Genomic DNA, 21218 nt, shown 5'->3' on the forward strand with positions numbered 1-21218 from the left:
GAGAGAGGTAATGAATAAAACATATCTTTCCACCATCCCCCTCATATTCATCCCTTATTTTTCTAACTCGATCTGATTCCCTTTATTTCTCATATTAATCTCTTTGTTTGCTGTGTTGATCTCTCGCATTTTATTTTATTTACCCCCCCCCCTCGCTCTCTCTCTCTCTCCATGCTCTTACCCTTTTGGTGACACGACATTCGCTCCTGCGACATTTAATCCGGTCTTAATATCTCAGAGGGTATTGGGTTAGAGTTAGGATTGTAATAGAGTTTTTGATTCAGAATAATGCGAAGATAAGGATTATGGTTTATTTATGTTTTGAGATTAGGTTTATGCTTGGCTTAACGTGCAGATTTTCCTTCGGAGCAATTGTCGCTGGAGCAAATGTTATGGAACCCCCTCTTTTATCTATCTCGAGTCCCTTCTTTCATTCATATGTATTTTCTACGGACGTATGGCTATCTTTCTCTGTCAATCTCTCTCACTTTCTATATTCATCTGTTCCCCCTTTTCCTCCGCTCGTCTCTCCTTCTTTATCGCGCTCCCTCACAGTCTTCTTTCATCTTCCCCGTCTCTTTCTCTCTCTCCTTCAATATGAGTCTCACTCAATCTCCTCAATAGCGAGTTTTCGCAATTGCATCGGGGACGGATTCTAAAACATAGTAAATATATTGAAATGCCCATCAAATCACAATGAACAGCTCAAAGGCCTTTGTCGAAAATTGACGAACCGGGAGAGCAGATCGTTTTAAGGTTGGGAGCTGACGAAATATTGTAAATAATATTTCGTTTGTCCAGAGTCCCAGACGACAACGATGTTTTGATAAACAGATTTTCGACAAAGGCTGCTTTGTAATGAAGACTCTCTACGTTCCAGAATGCGTCTGCGAAGTAGTTGCGCAAACTCCCTACTTATCTCTTTATCTCCTTTATCGAATTCCATCATATTTTTTATTTATTGGTTCTTGCAAAGTAATTGGTGTTCTACAATATAAAACTTAGGTTGTGTAGCACATCTGAAACTGGATATTTTCATGAGATTCTCGTCTCCACCTTCGCTGCAAAGAGTATGGGAATATATCTAATGAGATGCAATCTGCAATCCACATTTAAGTTGATTCCTATGGGCGTATATTGAAGATTATATATGATTCGTTGCTATTTGAAGTTCCAGATATCTTGCGAAGATTTCTGAATAAACGTTAAGATATCTTTTTTTTTTCCAACTTGGAAAGCTCCACCCCTTAAAGAGACAGCTCAGATTTCATGTGACATCATCTTTCGGTCATCAGTGAAAATCATCAGTTCGAAAACTCTAATTGAATTGTGCCAAAATGAGATCTGATACCTCTTCTCATGGTGGAGCTCAGAAAGTTGAAATAATATATTCTTTCAATATTTCTTTAAAAATATACATCTATAATATAATATTTGGATACTTAAATGGCAACGTGTGCACCAATAAAAATTAACTTCATATAATCATAGCTTGTATATTTTGCTTTGTCTACTTTATTTACCAAACACATTGCCACATTCCTTTTTTTTGGGGGGGGGGTGGGGGAGGATAAGTGGGTAGGTTTTTTTTTAATAATTATTATGGTTGTTATTTTTTTGTGTAACTAAATTGTGTTTATGTGATTTGCAATCACCTATTAATCATCTGTAAATTTTGTGATTTATTTCAATTTGTATAATAAAAACAGAATTATAAAAAAACTTTAAAAAAAAAAAAAATAAATAAAATAAAAATTAACTTCAATTTGTGTTACATATAGGTACATTAATATTTTTGTAAGGAATACCCATAATTCCAGAACATAAAATGTTTATCACACAAAAATAAACCAGATACTACAATCGTAATGCAGTTAAATTTGGATTTTATTCGCTAAAGATTCGATAATACATTTCGGTTATGGTCGATAAATGATAATGCAATGTCTTTTAACTTTAGAAGGCTAACTTGGTGATGTTGATGAAGATAACTTCAGTGTGAAAGGCGTATTGCATCGTGAACATTCTCGTAGAAGACATTCCAATCACCTAGTATCTCTTTGCAGATGAGACCAGAATTATCCGCTTGATGGCAATGAATACCAACAGATCTTGTTATCTATAATGCTGTTACAATTCTCTCATGAAACAAGAATCATCGCGATGCTTGCTCAACCAAGATACAGTGAGAAATACATCTAGAATTCAAAGTATCGCCATGACTGATAGATGACTTGGAATATTATTAATCATTAATTATGAACCCGTTAAATCTTTTAGTTGCGTTGTTTAGTCAATTCTAAAAAAGAAAATAATTGAAGGATATGATCTTTTCTGCACGTCAACAGTGCTTGTTCCGGAATAGAAAGAAAAAAACAACATATTCTTACACGGCTTAAAACAGCCTATACACTACAGTCACCCCACGTTAAATATCGATATGGAATTCAACCTATTGCAATATGTGCAGGAAGTAGCGTTTTGTAATAAAAGTAATTTAACGTTTATGTTTACCGTGTCATTTATTAATTTCAGGATAAGTCAAACACGCAGATGGTCATTTTCAAAGAAAATTGAACAGTTTAATTTTTTGTTTTAATTTTATGTTTCATAACTCTGCTTCGTTGCTGCATGGAGCGTGCCGCCACCTGAAAACAAAACATATGAACACAAAGTTTTAAACTTTAAATCATATAGGCCGACGTGTACGCATCGGTTAAAACATTCAAAATTCAAATTAGAGGATCATAGGTTGGAACTTCATAAGAGAATGAACATCAGTAGGCAAGACATTAATCTCTGCTTGACCACTCTCTAACCAGGTTTTAAATGAGAAGGCCTATACAATGTGGAAACAAATGAAGTGCACTAATGAAGTCTACTAATTTCAGCTGGACAGCTATCTAAAAAAAATTCCCCACCCCAGTGCATGGCACGAACGTCCATGAAGAATATGGTAAGCTATATGTTTAACGTGGTCACTTTCCAGCCAGGGGCTATGGGCCTAAGTGTAGCCTGAAAAGAAGGAGGCCCATGCCTAGTAACTTGTGTTCTATTTCGGGATTAAGTTTGGTATCTTTTGCTTGAATGTTCCCAAAGGTTTCGAAAAGGAACAGAATGAATTATACTCACCACTCATTATCCGACGTAGAGAAGTTTATTAGGGCTATTAGTCCCTACATCACTAATCTTATTGTAAGAAACACCAGCAAGCATACTAGCAGTGCTTTTGCCGTAGAGGGCGATGGCACCTATACATTTTGAGTGAAGAAAAGTCAATGAATTAACAAGGCGTCATCCAGATATAAATATATTTTCTGGTCGATCACAAAATATGGTAAGCATTTGTAATTTAGGTGCCTACCACAGATTATTCTTATCATTGTTACCGTAAATTGATGTTGTTATTATTCATATTGACAGAAGTATAGAAGTAGTAGTGTTAGTAGTAGTAGTAGTGGTAGTAGTAGTAGTAGTAGTAGTAGTAGTAATAGTAGTAGAAGTAGTAGTAAAAGTAGTAGTAGTAGAAGTAGTAGTAGTAGTAGTAGTACTACTACTACTACTACTACTACTACTACTACTACTACTACTACTACTACTAGTAGTAGTACTACTACTACTACTACTACTACTACTACTACTACTACTACTACTACTACTTCTACTACTACTACTACTACTACTGCTGCTGCTGCTGCTGCTGCTACTAGTCGTATTATAGTTATTACTATGTATCACTACTGTCAGACTGTGACGTCATTTCCCAAATAGTTTATACTACTTGTAAAATTGGAAAATGCCTTCACAAAAGTAATGTCATTGTCAAAATGTTCCATTTGCTCATCTGCATCGGGACCTGCAGTCTGACTGTAATGGAAAAATGTGGGGCTTACCAGCAACATGAGGACAGGCCATCGAAGTTCCACTGATGGTTCTGGTTGATGCATTAGTCGTATGCCAAGTAGACGTGATAGAAGTACCTGGAGCAAAGATGTCTACGCAGCTACCGTAGTTGGAAAAACTGGAACGCTTGTCGCTACTATCTGTAGCTCCAACTGTGATTGCCTGAAATTTTGAATTCCCCCAAAAATTAACTTGAATTTAAAACGAAGATGGCAATATACATGCCATGTATACTAAGGCTCAAAGCATCTAGAAACAATCAAATTGTGCACAATGGAAAAGTGTGCTACACTTCGACTTCTTTTAATCCGAAACAAGAGCGAGCCATCAACAAAGTGAAACTTTCCTCTTTTTGAACACTTGCCTGTTAACATCTTGATAATTCAAATAATAGTTGTGCTAACGTTAATTTGTTTGATATATGTATACAGTGTATATATATTCTACATTGGCTTATGAACAGTCATAATGACGAGATGCATGCTAACTCAGTTTCCGATGTAGTCGTGAATATGTAACCTAACCCCACAGAAATATGAGGAGAAAACCAACAAGTATACGATTCAATTAATGATTTGCGTATAATGACCATCAAATCAGACCTCACCAATTAATATGTAGACATTGCATTCGAGAAAATCGAAGCGAATAATAAACTACATTACGTTTTGTTGCAAATACCAATCATGATTCGTCGATGACGCATTTATGTTTCGATAGCCTTCTTTAATTTTGGAATAACTGAATAATCGATGGTATGAGTGTAAACATGGTAAACTGCACATGCACACTTAAAATGTTGGGCAACATACAGTCCACTGTGTTGGGTAATGTATGTTGGTAAAAAATATATACTCTGGGCAATTATTATCCAATTGACATGATTGAGGGAATGTATTACCCAATTATTAGTTTTTATTACCCAATTTGGACAGATTTTAACCAATAGTTGTGTGGACGTATATTAAAAGTTTGGCATTTTTTGCCCAACTATTTTAAGTGTGTACCTGTTAACAGGGAAATCTGATCCACATAAAAGAATGTTTTCAAGGGAAGAGGAGATAGTTGAAAGACTGAACAATATCGGACAAACAATGATAGTTTTGAGTTGTTAAAAGTTGTAAAAATTGGGAATCGCTATAGGCCTACCCATGGGGACTTCAAATTGGCTTCAGACTTTTAAAATTATGATATCATAATGTCAGAAGGTAAGGACCACGCTTCCTTTTTCTCCAATACATAAAATGACTTGAATGTAATTAAAAATTGTTTTACTTCAAATTATATTTTTAATAAGGACATTATGCAATATGCTATTTCGATCACTGCCCCAAGAGATTAAGTACTCGGGATAAAATCACAAATCCCTGATAATTAAGTACACGATTCCTACCACGTGTCATAATTTACACAGTTGTCAACTCTAAATGGACATAGCCTTATGGATCCAAATTTTAAAACAGCCATAAGTTTTTTATTGCCTGTCTGATTTCTTTCAAAATTTCATGATTCTGATTATTTTTATCCCCTCTCAAAAATCCAATGACCAGGGTTTGATTCCCTTTAAAATGGAAAGAGGAGTGTATGGGTACAGAAATTAGCCCCCTTTCCAGAATTTGTTTCCGATCATAATCATTCCAGCAAGCAAAGAAAATAAATTGAGGTTTCTGATTTCTACATGGGGATATACTCGTAGGAAAAAAATAAGAACATTGCAAGGTCATACGCTTGTATCCCTTGTATCCCTTGGATTGGTTGAACTTACCGTCGAAGCACGTGCAGGAGAAGAGAAGCAGGCATTGGCATCATCATTACCAGCAGCCACGGCGGTTGGAACCCCTGCAGCAATAAGTTGCTCGACAGCAGTGTCTAAAGATGTAGAGATCCCTCCTCCCAGCGACATTGAGGCAACGTCATTTTCTCCTTTATTGTCCTTTACATAATCCACCCCTGGGTGACAAAAACATTTCTAACGCTTAAAGGTCAAGTCCACCCCAGAAAAATGTTGATTTGAATAAATAGAGAAAAATCAAACTAGCATAACGCTGAAAATTTCATCAAAATCGGATGTAAAATAAGAAAGTTATGACATTTTAAAGTTTCACTTATTTTTCACAAAACAGTGATATGCACAATTCAGTGACATGCAAATGAGACAGTAAATGACATCCATCACTCACTATTTCTTTTGTTTTTTTATTGTTTAAATTGTACAATATTTCATTTTTTTACAGATTTGACAATAGGGACCAACTGGACTGAATCATATAGTTTTAAGCAATGCTAGCTCCACATGTTCATGGAGAAATCAATCGTTGTTTCACTTGACAATGAGGAGAAAAATTAGAATATTCCATACACTATGTAATAGAATACAAAATAAATAGTGAGTGGATGACGTCATCATTTGCATACCGACCAGGATATGCGTATAACTGTAATGTGAAATTAAGCAAAACTTTAAATGTCATAACTTTCTTATTTTACATCCGATTTTGATGAAGTTTTCAGTGTTTTGCTTGTTGGATTTTTCTCTTTTTATTCAAATAAACTTTTTGTTGGGGTGAACTTGACCTTTAAATTCGTGTCATGGGGAAAATTGAGAAGTTATTTGGAAAGGGGGGGGGGGGGGAGATTGATCTCAATATTACATTCATTTGCTCTGATAAACAAACTAATTTGAACACACCCTCAATCAGCATTACCAAAGCCTTACCTTGTCCAGAGATTGTAGTAGATGACTTTTTTATTGATGAAAAGGTACGAATTCATTTAGCAAAGCTAGATCTTGATACACTGATGATGACTCTTGCCAAATGCAATTTAAAATGTTGTGTAATCATGGAGCTCCCTGATGTAATTATACACACTTAAAATGTTGGGTAACATACTGTCTATATATATATATATTCTGGGCAATTATTATCGAATTGAGCAACTTTATGGTGCATGCATTAGTTGTGTAATATGTCTTGGATTGCGATGTATTGGATTAAACAAATTAAGGTATTGTATTGGTGTATTACTATCACATCACAAATCTTTTGTCGTCAACACTTTGCATGTAATTCAGGATAGCTTACCTGCGATAACACCGGTATTGGAACCCGATCCAGCACAGTTTAAGACTTTGACTCCCTTGATTTGAACACCCGGCGCGACACCATAGGTATTGGAGCCAACTGTCCCAGCGCAGTGGGTTCCATGCCCGTTACAATCCGACTGTAAAATCAAGAAAATAAAAAGCCCTTTTTACACACTACGAAAAACAGCATTTGCTGATAGGATGTTCCATCTCACGAGTGGTAAATAAATAAACGAAAAAATAAAAAGAAATATGAAATAAATTTAATTTCTTGCAGTAAACCAGAGGCGTCGATCCTAGGGGGGGGGGGGGGGGCAGGGGGCGATCGCCTCACCAATGGTACCAAAAATGCTTAGAATATCAAGCTTTTAGGTCACAATACAAAAAAATTACAGCTCGCTCTCGGCACTCACATTATCTGTGCCTCCTCATGAGTTACTTCAAACAGTTCTAAACAGGTATGCCTACCCTTTTCCTGTTTTGAGATCAGTATACTAAAAAATTTCAGCTCGCCCTTCGCGCTCGCATTAATTTGTTGGTGAGTGGTGAGATACGTGTCTGTATCTCATGAGTCATATATAATATATATATATGCCTATGTGTGTGTGTGTGAGGTTTTGTTTTGTGCGATCGAGCGCATTTGGAACGTTGATTCATGATTTTGCCCCCCCCCCTACCTGCAATGAAAATGGATCGACGCCCCTGCAGTAAACTATTAAAGAAAAGGAACGTTGGGACATGACGTCATCGGTCAAACTATTTTCTATCCATTTCGGCACGTATTATGAAATTGAAAATCCGATAAATTAATATATTGGTATCAGTTTTTAAAGAAATTTTCAGCATTTTCCGCTGGGAATTGTACTTTACATATTAAAAAAACATTGTTTTAGTTTCTTGAAGGAAATAAATCTTGGATATGAAGTTTGTATTAACCCATATTTAAAGCAAAACAATTTCAAAATTATTCGTTTATGGTTGATTCGTGTGACCACATTTGCTATATTGCCTTTGTTCTTTTCGTCATTTATAAATGGTTATTAACGTTCGAAACTTGAAACACAGTTTTGTTTTACTGCCATTAATTTTGTGTAAAATTCGGGTTATTAGATAGGCACTTGACAAAAAAGTGTAATATCTAACAGGTATTTAAAATAATCTGATGCAAATAACAAAGTTTTGACTAAATTATTTTTATGAAGCATCACATGCTATCTAAAAGGGTTTGCGCTCTAAAAGTAGCCAAATTCATTCTACTCGTCTCATTCTGAATTGTTAATATCTATATATATATAATAATTCAACATGTATACATAAAATACAATGACAGCAAATTACATACATGTAATTTAAAGGAAATCCTCGGTTGGCAGGCAATAAAATTCTTTAGTGTTAACAGCAAGGAAAAAAAGAAGAACAACTAAACATCCTCTTGAATATTAAGTATAGGCCTACAGTCCTACATTATTTCTCAAAAGACATTAGGGAGTATTCGCTCGTCGACGTTCGGAGGATTTTAGAACAAAGAAAATGTATTATTAAATCCCCTTCATGACAAAGAACAAAAGAGAGGCTATTGCCAAAAATTGTGAATCAAAACAGCGTTTAAGGTCTTGATATTCAGAAAATGACATATTTGAAATTTTCCAGCTCTGTAGTGCAGGACAATCACCAATTTACGACAAAGTCCCCAGGTGTTCATTGTCATTGGATGGGCAGTTTCGTCTCTTCTTGAATTCCGGTATGTCGCTAAGCAAAGACTCCCTATTATTGGACATGTTGGATGACTGTAGTACTTACATTGTCACCATCACCTGCGTAGTTTACCACTTGGGTAGCACGACCACCAAAATCATTGTGGGTATCCCTGACGCCGGTATCGATTACCCACACAGTATATCCGTTTCCAGTGCCTGTGATTGAGTGAGAAATCATATTCAATACATTCATCATCGTCATCATCATTATTACAGCCATCACCATCATCATCAATGTAATCACGGTCATCGATCATGTCGTGATTATCACCAAAATTGGGATAACGGTAATCTGAAGGGGGGGGGGGGGGCAAGACGATGTAAAGATGGTACCGCTTGTTTACTCTTTTTGTTGTTGTCTTCACTCATGGTTCTTGACCTTTTCCAGTTTTCGTGATCATCTTAAAGGTATCTTATATATCAAATCTTTTATCTACCTTACTGGAGGCACCTATTATCTGTATAAGTTTTAGTATCATGTATAATGAAAATGTGAATAGATAACTATCCTGATGGGCGGAGCTTTAATCAAGGTTCCCAAGAGCAATCTTCCTTTTTTTTTCTTCTGGTGATGCCGAAAAGTGTCTGACCGGAATCGTATCCGGCTCCCCAGCTTCTGTTTCTATACGCTTAGGTCCAGCTGGGTCACGTTGGTTTATGTCATGTATTTGTCGGTCTGTGGTATATTAGACAGTCAATACCAGTTTCAAAAGAGCAACGAACCTGTCTATGTGGTCTAGTGGTCAAGTCCCGGGGGGGGGGGGGCACTAACATTGACGAGTGGATACCATGCGCGACCAAAAAAAAACACGTAAAAAGGATGTCTTTTTCAAGATAGGGCACGTTACGTACGTAACGTAATAAGGGTGTCAAAAACACTAAAATAATGAAAAAAGGGTATCTATTTTCGCTAGGAAAGCTACGTGTTTAGGGTCAAATTTGCGAGGGTACAAAAAATTAAGACTGGGCTGTACTAAACCCAATGATGTAGGTAAATTAGGTAAAACCGACGACCGACCGATTGAAATATCGCTGTACTTGTTTAGGGGTCCAATTCAGGGAATACTTGCCAAGAGTATCGTTTTGTTTCCAATACTTGTTAAGGGTAGGGTTTTACACGCCAATACTTGTTTAGGGTAGGGTTTTACACGCCAATACTTGTTAAGGTGTGCATTTTCAGAATATGGAAAATACGTGTTTAGGGTGCTTTTCGAGACCCCATGGTCGCGCATGGTATCCACTCGTCAATGGAAGTGCCCCCCCCCCCCGGGGTCAAGTTGCAGGCAGGATTTGCATCCCGACAGAAACATCCCCCTTCAAGAGAGAGGGAGATAGAAATGTCCAAATGGGTAGAGAGGTCTTGGAAACCTTTATCAAAACTACGCCTACCATTCTTCTATACTCACATTTCAAAATAAAAAATAAAACATTTGCAAAACGATTAGGAAGACAATAATAATAAAAATAAAAAATTAGATTTTGGGCCAAAGTTCCCTCAGAGCTAATTCTTCCCCTTTCGATTTTTCGTCAAGGCTAAGAAATATCTCCGCCGGGAATCGAACCCGAGCCTTTTGGCATTATGATCACAATGCCTTTTACCACTAGACCACGAGACGTGAATATGTGGTTTCGGTAAGTCCTTTTGTCTACGAACGGAAAAAGCATCACCGTCTACTAGGCCTCTTTACTTCTATTTTGGTGGCAGATAGGTTGTGAGCAATGACAAACCGCGCACTTTAGCTGTGTGTCAAGATGTATAAAAACGTTTGAGAAGCGTGAAGCTTTCAAAAAGAATTATATTACACGTTTAAAATGTTGGGCAAAATACTGTCCACACAACAATTGGTTAAAAACTGTATCCAACTCTGGGTAGTTTTCAATCAATACTGTGTTGTAGTTTTCACCCAACCCACACATTATTCGTTTAAAACTACCCAGATTTTGATAAAGTTTTAAGCAATTTTTGTGTAGACAGTGTGTTGCCCAACATTCTTAAGAGTGTATTATTATTACATTATCATATTAGTGTAGAGTGCCATTATGAAAATATTTTTGTGCTACTTAAGTCTATGGGGATAAATTAATATGGCAATTCCGGATCATGGTTGCTTGTAATATTTAACATCGTCTGGAACACGGGAACTTGCTACAACTTAACTGAATCCTGTTTTTTTCCTCTTAGATTACAGACCAACTGGTTCATTATCGCACTCTTAAGATTTTCCCAGGAACCAGCAAGTGCAAGACACCGGATACATACCCAAACAGTGTTTGGTTTTAAAATGCATAAGTTGTGACTCTCCTATACAATGGACCAAGGTTTGCGTCCTTTCCGATGGAGGAAGTGTTTTCTAGCTGCATTTACACATGCACTTAACACGGCTCAATTTCCAAATTATGCATTATGCTCGAAAGTGATATACTGTGAAACAATTTTTCTTATCTTTGATTCCCATAGCAGGGACTTATTTTTTCGTATCATTTACAACTGTTTTATACAAAAGTGACATATGCAAACAGTCAGTGATTTTACGAACCGTTACAAACCATCGTTGGTCTCCAAAACACGAAAACGAGATGATTGCGTTCAAAGTTTGGATGTAATAATTTCAGACGCTCGTAGCACAGGAAGACACAATTTCAGAATGCTAAAAAAGAAATACACGAATTCAAAAACAAATTCAACGAACGAAAGAAAGATATATATATTACCCCTTGGACTATAGTTATTGTTAAGAGGGAGACTCCTTTGGTCGACACGGTCTAGACCCCAGGTGACCTGAGTACGGTAGACCCCGTCCTGTTCAACGTACTCAACGGCGCGAAGTCTACGAACCTGTGTCAAAGATATACGAGATGGAAAACGGAGATAAATATTGAATGATATCGTATCTCTATATATTTCATTGACAGAAACTTAAAAGTTTATATTTAAGATAATCTAACCAATCTCCGGCAATCAAGAGTGAATTGATCCCATATACATGTAACTAACTTGTTTAAGATACCATACTGATTGGGACTCATTCCATTTTTATATGATGATGTCATATCGATTGGTTTTCGCGATGCAGTTCCACAACTTTCTTTATTAGCACCGTCTGAGATTCTTTCACTCCTCTATTTTCCTTTACTTTCCGTCCTTCCTATACTTAGTGTCCATCCGAATCAACTTTCAGTACCTTGCCAATTTGGTACATAATGGTAAAGGGAGACCAACAAAAAAAGAACTACATCTGCGGGTGTTGCACAAAGAGTAAAGCGTGATTTACAATCACACGTACATTCAGTAGATGCTGACGTACATTTATAATTAAATGCAACGTGCAATCTGATTCAGTAACACCGCAGCAGCATGGGTCATAGTACTATGATTTGACCAACGCGGTGGTGTACCGCACGCAACAGAGAATTTAAGTGTGACTCAAACTCACACTTTAATAGTTGTGAAACACCCCCCCCCCCCCCCGATGGATCGGATTACATTGAAAAATAAATGAAATGAAAAAAGATGGACATTGTAAAAGACAATTAACTCACAATGTCGAGGACCTCATCGGAGAGCTCGGCAGCGAAGCCGTGTAGGACGTGTCTGAAAAGGTTACCTACTTTTCCACCAGAGAGACGAACGGTAGAAGCAATTTCATCGATGTTGAAATCGTCCTGTAATAAAATAGTTTGTTAAAAGTTGGAATGGATTCTTGTGTTAACTGAAGTCCACGGCCATGGAAAACAGGGGTGCTGAAGCACCCCACAATTTTCTTTGCACCCCCTGCACCTCTGGGAATTAGGTTGACATGATGTAATGTAGAATTTTCACGCAAAGCAACATCATTTGGGAGCGAATACCATAATTTTTTTAAAATAAAAAATCACTTTTTGCTAGTCAAGTTAATTTGGCCAGAACTGACTTCATTAAGAAGTGAAAACTTTTTTATTGTGGTTGTCAAATTATTCAAGAAACCAGAACTGGCTCCAAAAATCATTACCAGGTTCCTGCTATGATCCTGTCAAAGTGAAAGGAGAACTAGTTTTTGTAAGGAGCAGAAAAATTTAAAGGAGACAGTTTGGTTTAAAAGCATCACAAGAATTCAAACCCAAACCCCAAAATGTTCTCGATTACAACGCTTAATGGGTCTCTGATTATTGCTAATTATAATTGGCTACGGAAAACGTTATACTTACACGGAGCTTGATGATGTACTTTCCTGGGATGGGCTCAGAGTTCTTGAGCAGAGGGGCAAGCTCGGCCGTGGCAGCAGCCACAAACATGAGGGCTAGGAAGACATGCATTGTGTCTGAAACAAACACAAATTTTTAGCGTTTCTCTTTAGTGAACCAAGAATAGAAACAAATGATATGACGCAAAATGGTAATACAGATGTATATCATGTGATTGGTTAGATTCCATCATGTGACCAGCCCAAGCGTGCTAACAATGAAAATAACTTTCTAGCTATGCGCATGAATGGCATAGAGTAGTCAGAGAGCCAAAGTATACCTATTGTACTGGTAACTAGGGAGTTTTCGCCCCCAAGGAGCACGAAGGATTTAAGAACGTTGAAAATGTATTGTCAGGTGCCCCTCATGACAAGGAAAAACCACGAAGTCTTTGTCGAAGATTGGTGAGTCAAAACAGCAGTTTCGTCCTGTTCAAAAGACATATTTGCCAGTTTTCATCGGCTCCGAAAGTCTTAGGACGAAACAGCTGTTCAGGTTCCCCAATTTTCACCAAAGACCTCTCAGCTTGTTTGTAATTGGACGGTCATTTTTAATACATTTACTTGTATTCTTAAGTCTATCCCAGTTGCAGTTGCAAAAAAAGAAACTTCCCTGGTGAATCTTTTTCTAGATTTTTTCTACATTTTTTTTATACAGTGTCAAACGAGTTTCAATCAAGCAAAGGCGTTTTATTGAATTTTCCCAGATATAATTATGGTATGTATGATTTATTTAGAAGTACGTGTAGTTTCGATTAGGTATGAAGTGTTCCTGATTGAAAACATCTTCACACGTTGGACAAAGTGTGCAAGAAATGAAAATTGTTTAAAAGTTGCAATTTATGTTTATTCGTTCTGCGCATTTTCCCAGGTTAAACGAAGCAAGGAGTTGCAAGGAGTTGGTGGCCTTATTCAATGGAGCCTTCTTATTAAACGAGAAGTATTTATATATATATATATATATATAAAACCGCAGTCATGGCAGTCGGGCATTAGTAAATTATATACACTACCCCAAAGTTACCGTTGGACAGACAATTATATAAATGCAACATGGAGAATTATATCTAAAGCACAATGCAAGCAATATTCTTGATCTTTAAATTAGTGTTGAAAAATAATACTAAGTTTTTTTTGGTTTTTAATTCAAACGGACAAAAACAGTTTCATTTGTGTTTGGACATCTACCCCGTCTTATTAAGTACATTGCAATCACTGGTTTGAATACCTTAACCATGTTAACAGTGTTTCCAAAGATCTTGTCCTTTCCCAAGTCATCCATTTTAGTTTGACGCAGACCATCAAACAGAAAAAAAAGATGCAATTGGGACTGCCTATTGACGTTACTAGACTAATGACAAGAAACTTTTCTGACTTAAGAAAATATACCTAAATGAAAATATTCTCCTTTTGAATGATCAGAAGCCTTCAACTCACCAGGTTCTGGACGTCAAAGCAGTGTTGATCTGGAAGAGAGCTTTTGGAGGTCTTCAGAGTGATGATCTAGTTGAGCACTGAACAGATCTGATGATGAGCTAGGCTGGATGAGCTGTATTTAAGTCTTCCTGAAGCAACAGATGTAACTTTCTCAAGAAGCGCGTGATGCGTCAACGGGGGCAAAGGACGAAGAAACCTCGTGATAAAGCTATGCACGTCAGCAAGATCTTTTATTTCTATTGTCATTCTTTTTGAGTTTTATTAAAATCTAACTTGCACCACAGGCAAGATCTTTTATTTTCTATAAACTTTATCTCAACCTGATAAGCTCCTAAACTGCAGCACAGGCAAAATCTTTTAATTTTATCATAAGAGTTTATATTTCATAACTTCACAAATGCAAACAAAAGTAATGACTTTCGAGTCAATGACCCGTAAGTGCCTAGATTACAGTACAAGAAAGATCTTCGATTCTTATTTCGAATTTTATATTTCATAACTTCCTAACTGCAACTATAAACAATAACTTTCGGGGGGGGGGGGGGTGTTACTCTGGCAGCTCCTTAACTCCAGTACTATCGAGATGCTTTATTTCTTTAGACTGCATATGTCCTACACAGCAAAAACTGTGGTGTTAACCGGTGTACATAGAGGACCACACCAGTTATTTTACACCGGTGTGAAATTGGTGGTGTTAGTTTTACACCTATGGTTGTTACATTTACACTCTTTGGTGTTATGTTCAATCTCTAGGGTGTTATTTTAACACCTCAGGGTGTGGTCCTCTATTAGCACCAATTGGTGTCAGTTTTAACACCACAGTTTTTACAGTGTATGTAATGAGGACAAAAAATGCAGCAAAGCTATATATTTTGACTTTGTAATATATGTGACAATAATATAAAAACATTTGAATGACATATGTTACTAATTGCAGATTCAAGCACTAACCTAAATGGCCCGTATTTAGTTTAAAATCTTATTTACAGTTGTGGTTGAACTACATTTATGGATGGCCAATTATGGCATGCTAAAGTGCAGAAAGCAAAGTATGCAGGTTCTTTTAATCCATTAATGCTTCTTTAGAGAAGCCCTGAATTAAACATGATTGAGATTGGTTGAAAAAACAAAAACATGGATATTGTGTATTGGTGACATTTGGGATGTTGGTGTGAGGGCGCTCCATTATTGTTACGTGGTGGGAGAGAACAGGCCAAAAAGTTCGGTGGCCCTACAGCCTGTTAGGCGTCTACGGAACAAAAACTGATTTTTTTTTCCCTATCATGATTGTGAAGCAAGCGCACAGTGTCCTAGAAGTAAATGATTATCAGCTAATGTTATATATGTATATATATATATATATATATATATATATATACATATATATATGTATATATATATATACAACTATATGTAGTTGTATATATATATATATATATATATATATATATATATATATATATATATATATATATATACAACTTGTGAGCGAGCGATGAAAAAAAATTATTACAAAAATCAAATTTTGTGATAGATTTTTACATGATATTCAGAAAATTAAACCATAATTATGTGAACCTTCTCTCTTTCCTTTCATCTTTTTTTTTCTTGGTCGTGATTTCATTATATCGCCCCCCTCACTGAAATGGATGTATATCCAGTCGAGTATGTACGACCACTCTCTCGTCCACTGTCTAGCTCTAGCTTGTCTAGCTCTCTGATTGGATGAAGCTGTACAATCACTCACTCTCCCAAGAGTCACAAGGTAAATTCTTGCTGAATGTGCTATCGGGCATCTTTTATTGAATTTGAGACATTGGCAGAGCGGGGATTCGAAATCACAACCTTACGATTATGAGTCCAATGCTCTAACCACTAGACTACACGACCCAGATAAAATACACATACAGTATTTGAAATTAAATTTCATTTCCATTAAGAAAATTTATCACCCCTACAAACCGTGAACAAAACGAACTTGCTATATCGTGCACTTTAATTGACCCGTCAACCAGAGGATATTGACTTCACTTTTGAACAAGCGTCTATTCCCCGACATCTGTCGATTCTCAAGATATAACTGGGGTAATATTTATTTTAGAAAAGATAATTTAAACGATAAAGTTAAACGCCTATTGAAAAGTAAATTTGAATATTAGGTTATGATAATAATATCGTTAAATGATATTTTTCTATTTTGAGATTGACCTACACCAGCAGACGTATGATTGCGTAAACGCTCAAACCGAACTGTATAGCTTTCAAAGAATGGTTCGAGTCTCTTTGCATTCTGATTTGCTAATGAAATATGTGGATGTGGCTTATTACACTTGTCAGGAGCGAGTGAAATAGTTCCATTGAAAAGTGATGATGCGTAGTAGGCAAGAGTTGAGTAATGTACATTGCCTTTATCGGTAACCGACACGTTAAAACTACTTGCGCGATTTTACACATATTATACACAGATTATTCAGTATCCTCCTTTTTAACTACTTAGGGATTGTGAACATTTATAAACTATTATCGAAAAATGATTATATTTTAATTTGCCCTTACTTACAAAGGGAAGAGCTGCTATTACGTTTACTTAGGCGACATCTTCAGGAGCCGCAGAAACAGGGGTGGGGGGTGAGCCTACACAATTTTTTTTCAAAACCATGTACAAAAACATAAAAAATACCATTTGATTGTGATTTTTTGCATGGTCTCCCCCTAATTTGGAACCGTTCTCCGGTCCTTGATCTTTAAACGTACAAGTCGGTGTTTGCAGTACTGTCAGCTAAACAAAAATTATACTACATGCATCACACTCGCCCTAGTTCTATCATAAACCATAACTCTTATTGCGCTAAAATTTTGATTTTTTTTTACCAGAAATCTTATTACACTTCAAGTTTGATTTTGTTTTCTTTTAGACATTAAGTGATAGTGTTGTACTTGTATTTGGGGGTGTTTATGCAATTATGCTGAATAACGTAAAGTTGTATTTACAGTACCTTCGAACATTGCCCGGCTTTTCAATATCAATGAAAAAGCAAAGTGTGATCTTCCTGATTGAGCTAAAAATACGCGCACACACACAGACGTCTCCCACAAATGCACACACACACACACACTTGCATTTCTCCCACACATATCCACTTACTAATTTTCACCCATTCGACCCCCAACCAAACACAAAACCGTCAGAACTACTTCAGAACTTTAGGACCAAAGCAAAATAAGGAAACACTCACAAATTTGCTAACCCCAACATACACTTACACACAAACCGTCACGCATCTCTCACACACAATGACAGATAGTGAAAAGGGGATGCATGACACACTATAAAGAGTACACCTATCCGGTAAAACAGGAATATGTTCCAGGACTATACTACCCAAACCACTCTCACACATGCACATACACAATATCATACATATTATCAAAAAATTGAATTCAAGATCCAAATTAAATCATTACAAATTGAAAAACTCATTATTCATTTATTATGTACATGTACTTCAGAATTAATTATATATGAAAACAGATTATGAAAAGATTTCATTGCAGATGAAATAACTAATCATATACTGCTAAGAATAATAATTGCACAAGAATTATATAACATTGGTGACGTTTAAAATATTGCTCAAGAGTCGATATAAATACACATTTTATTTGTCAACACGCATGACAACGAATCGATTTAAAGATTTTCTACTTTCATTCAGTGGTCTTATCAAATAGAGAGAGCACAATTTCTTGTTCTTCTTTTTATTTTCTTGTAGGTTTCTTAAGTTAATTTAACTGAACCACTGAATGTTATTATAAATGTATTTCAAAAATTTGTGTTACATTTCATGTTCCGTTGGGAATAATATCCATTTTTATTTCTCTCTCTCTCTGGCTCTCTCTTGCTCTATCTCTCCTGCAGAGTATCAATTTAAGACCCATCGATATTTTACAGCCAGAGTGAAGACTTAGCTTTTTTTTTGTTGAATTAAGAAATATTGGTTTGAAAGTTTAAATGTAACATATACATGTTGACCATTTGATTTTCATACACTGAAATTATCACCAAAAAAATCAACTGTTCTGATTCGAAAAAAAGAAGACTGGGCTCCCGTGACCTTTGTACGTGTCCATATCTCCTTCTCCTGCGATGTGTGTGACTAGTCTGTTGGGCAAACCCTTCACCAGTTCACTCGAGCTACGGGTTTGAATGTGCAACCTACTCATGCATTGTGTACTGAAGGCCCTCTCGCAAAGCAAGTTTTGTATGTGCAGCTAGTCTTTGCGTGGAGACACACTTGCTTATCAAAGTTTAAATCAGGGTCTGTGCCTGCAGACTAGTGTGTGACTGGTGTGTAGTAGCAGGAAAGCATTCAGTCACAATATGACGGGCCGTTCTTGCCATAAATCGTCATTCATTCGCTCACTCTAGTGAGTGAATGTACGTATTTTACCATCATTCATTTGGTAGGTCCATGATTCGAAAGAGTGAGCTGTTGTACAGTTTTATCCTGTAAGAGAGCTAGAATCGTTCTGGAGACCCCCCCCCCCGCCTTGATGTACATCTTTTCGAGTGTATGTAAGACCTCTCTCTCGTCCACTAGTGAGTGGTTGTACATCCACCTGAGTGGGGGTCTCCAGAGCGATTCTAGCTCTCTGATTGGATGAAGCTGTACAATCACTCACTCTCCCAAGAGTCCCAAGGTAAATTCTTGCTGAATTTAATAGGCGACAGAATGTACTCTCGGACATTTTTTATTGAAGTGGAGACATTTGCAGAGCGGGGATTCGAACTCACAACCTTACGATTATGAGTCCAATGCTCTAAACGCTAGACCACACGACCCAGATAAAATACACATACAATATTTAAAATTAAATTTCATTTCCATTAAGAAAATTAATCACCCCTGCAAACCGTGAACTAAACGAACTTGCTATATCGTGCACTTTGCGGATTGACCAATCTACCAGAGAAAATTGACCTTACTTTTGAACAAGCGTCTATTCCCCGACATCTGTCGATTCTCAAGATGTAACTGGGGTAATATTTATTTTAGAAAAGATAATTTCTACCCCTAATAAAAAAGATATGCTAAACGCCTAATGAAAAGTAAATTTGAATATTAGGTTATGATAATAATATCTTTAAATAATATTTTGCTGTTTTGAGATTGACCTACATCAGCAGACGTAATGATTACGTAAACGCTCAAACCCAACGGTTCAGCTTTCACAAAATGGTTCGAGTCTTATGGTAATTCCGATTTGCTAATGGAATATGTGGGTGTGGCTTATTACACTTGTCAAGAGTGAGTGAAATAGTTCCATCGAAAAGTGATGATGCGTAGTAGGCAAGAGTTGAGTAATGTACATTGCTTCTATCGGTAACCGACGCGTTGAAACTACGCACGCGATTTTACATATTTTATCAAAAGATTATTCAATATCCTCCTTTTCATAACCACTTAGGGAATGATATCATTTATAAACTATTATCATGATTATTATATAATTTGTGCTTACCTACAAAGGGCAGAGCTGCTATTACGTTTACTTAGGCGACATCTTCAGGAGCGGCAGAAACGGGGGGGGGGGGGGTGAGCCCAGCCAATTTTTTTTAAACCGTGTACAAAAAAAAAAAAAAATACTATTTGATTGTCATTTTTGCATGGTCGCCCCGTAATTTTGGAACCGTTCTCCGGTCCTTGATCTTTAAACGTACAAGTCGGTGTTTGCAGTACTATCACCTAAACAAAAATTACACTACCTGCATCACACTCGCCCTAGTTCTGTCATGAACCATAACTCTTATTGCGCTAAAATTTTGATTTTTTTTTTAACCAGAAATCTTATTACACTTCAAGTTTGATTTTGTTTTCTTTTAGACATTAAGTGATAGTGTTGTACTTGTATTTGGGGGTGTTTATGCAATTATGCTGAATAACGTAAAGTTGTATTTACAGTACCTTCGAACATTGCCCGGCTTTTCAATATCAATGAAAAAGCAAAGTGTGATCTTCCTGATTGAGCTAAAGATACGCGCACACACACAGACGTCTCCCACAAATGCACACACACACACACACTTGCATTTCTCCCACACATATCCACTTACTAATTTTCACCCATTCGACCCCCAACCAAACACAAAACCGTCAGAACTACTTCAGAACTTTAGCACCAAAGCAAAATATGGAGACACTCACAAATTTCCTTACCCCAACATACACTTACACACAATCCGTCACGCATGTCTCACACACAATGACAGATAGTGAGAAGGGGATGCATGACACACTAAGAGAACACCTATCCGGTAAAACAGGAATATATTCCAGGACTATACTACCCAAACCACTCTCATACATGCACAAACACAATATCATACATATTATCAAAAAATTGAATTCAAGATCCAAATTAAATCATTACAAATTGAAAAAATCATTATTCATTTATTATGTACATGAACTTCAGAATTAATTATATACGAAAACAGATTATGAAAAGATTTCATTGCAGATGAAATAACTAATCATATACTGCTGAGAATAATAATTGCACAAGAATTATATAACATTGGTGACGTTTTAAATATTGCACAAGAGTCGATATAGATATACATTTTATTTGTCAACACGCATGACAACGAATCGATTTAAAGATTTCCTACTTTCATTCAGTGGTCTTATCAAATAGAGAGAGCACAATTTCTTGTTCTTTTTATTTTCTTGTAGGTTTTTAAGTTAATTTAACTGAACCACTGAATGTTATCATAAATGTATTTCAAAAAATTGTGTTATATTTCATGTTCCG

The 21218-nt window shown here is 36.5% G+C and overlaps 1 protein-coding gene across 2 annotated transcripts; it reads right to left on the bottom strand.

Moving 5' to 3' along the window:
* Window positions 1-1869: 1869 nt before the first annotated feature.
* On the bottom strand, window positions 1870-14494 carry LOC129282829 (aqualysin-1-like). 2 transcript variants are annotated; one of them, XM_064114707.1, is made up of 10 exons: window positions 14403-14494; window positions 12931-13043; window positions 12286-12408; window positions 11458-11581; window positions 8789-8901; window positions 6987-7125; window positions 5669-5853; window positions 3894-4065; window positions 3133-3251; window positions 1870-2648 (listed from the first exon to the last, which is right to left on the bottom strand). In XM_064114707.1, the coding sequence occupies exons 2-9, from the start codon at window positions 13036-13038 to the stop codon at window positions 3139-3141; spliced, it is 1077 nt and encodes a 358-aa protein (XP_063970777.1). In that variant the 5' UTR covers window positions 13039-13043; window positions 14403-14494; the 3' UTR covers window positions 1870-2648; window positions 3133-3138. The 2 variants fall into 2 exon arrangements, with proteins under 2 accessions (XP_063970777.1, XP_063970778.1); XM_064114708.1 differs by lacking the exon at window positions 14403-14494 and having other exon boundaries at window positions 12931-13097.
* Window positions 14495-21218: the final 6724 nt, after the last annotated feature.

This window comes from Lytechinus pictus, unplaced genomic scaffold (genome assembly GCF_037042905.1).
Source record: "Lytechinus pictus isolate F3 Inbred unplaced genomic scaffold, Lp3.0 scaffold_20, whole genome shotgun sequence".
NCBI classification, from domain to species: domain Eukaryota; kingdom Metazoa; phylum Echinodermata; class Echinoidea; order Temnopleuroida; family Toxopneustidae; genus Lytechinus; species Lytechinus pictus.

What these genes read in the sequence shown, in the direction of transcription:
- LOC129282829 (XM_064114707.1), bottom strand. Translation starts at nt 13,038, where the DNA reads ATGCATGTCTTCCTAGCCCTCATGTTTGTGGCTGCTGCCACGGCCGAG. An exon ending in CAATAACTATAGTCCAAGGG is followed by an intron (nt 8,902 to 11,457) that starts GTAATATATATA and finishes ACTCAATCACAG; the next exon opens with GCACTGGAAACGGATATACT. An exon ending in CAATACCGGTGTTATCGCAG is followed by an intron (nt 5,854 to 6,986) that starts GTAAGCTATCCT and finishes TTTGTCACCCAG; the next exon opens with GGGTGGATTATGTAAAGGAC.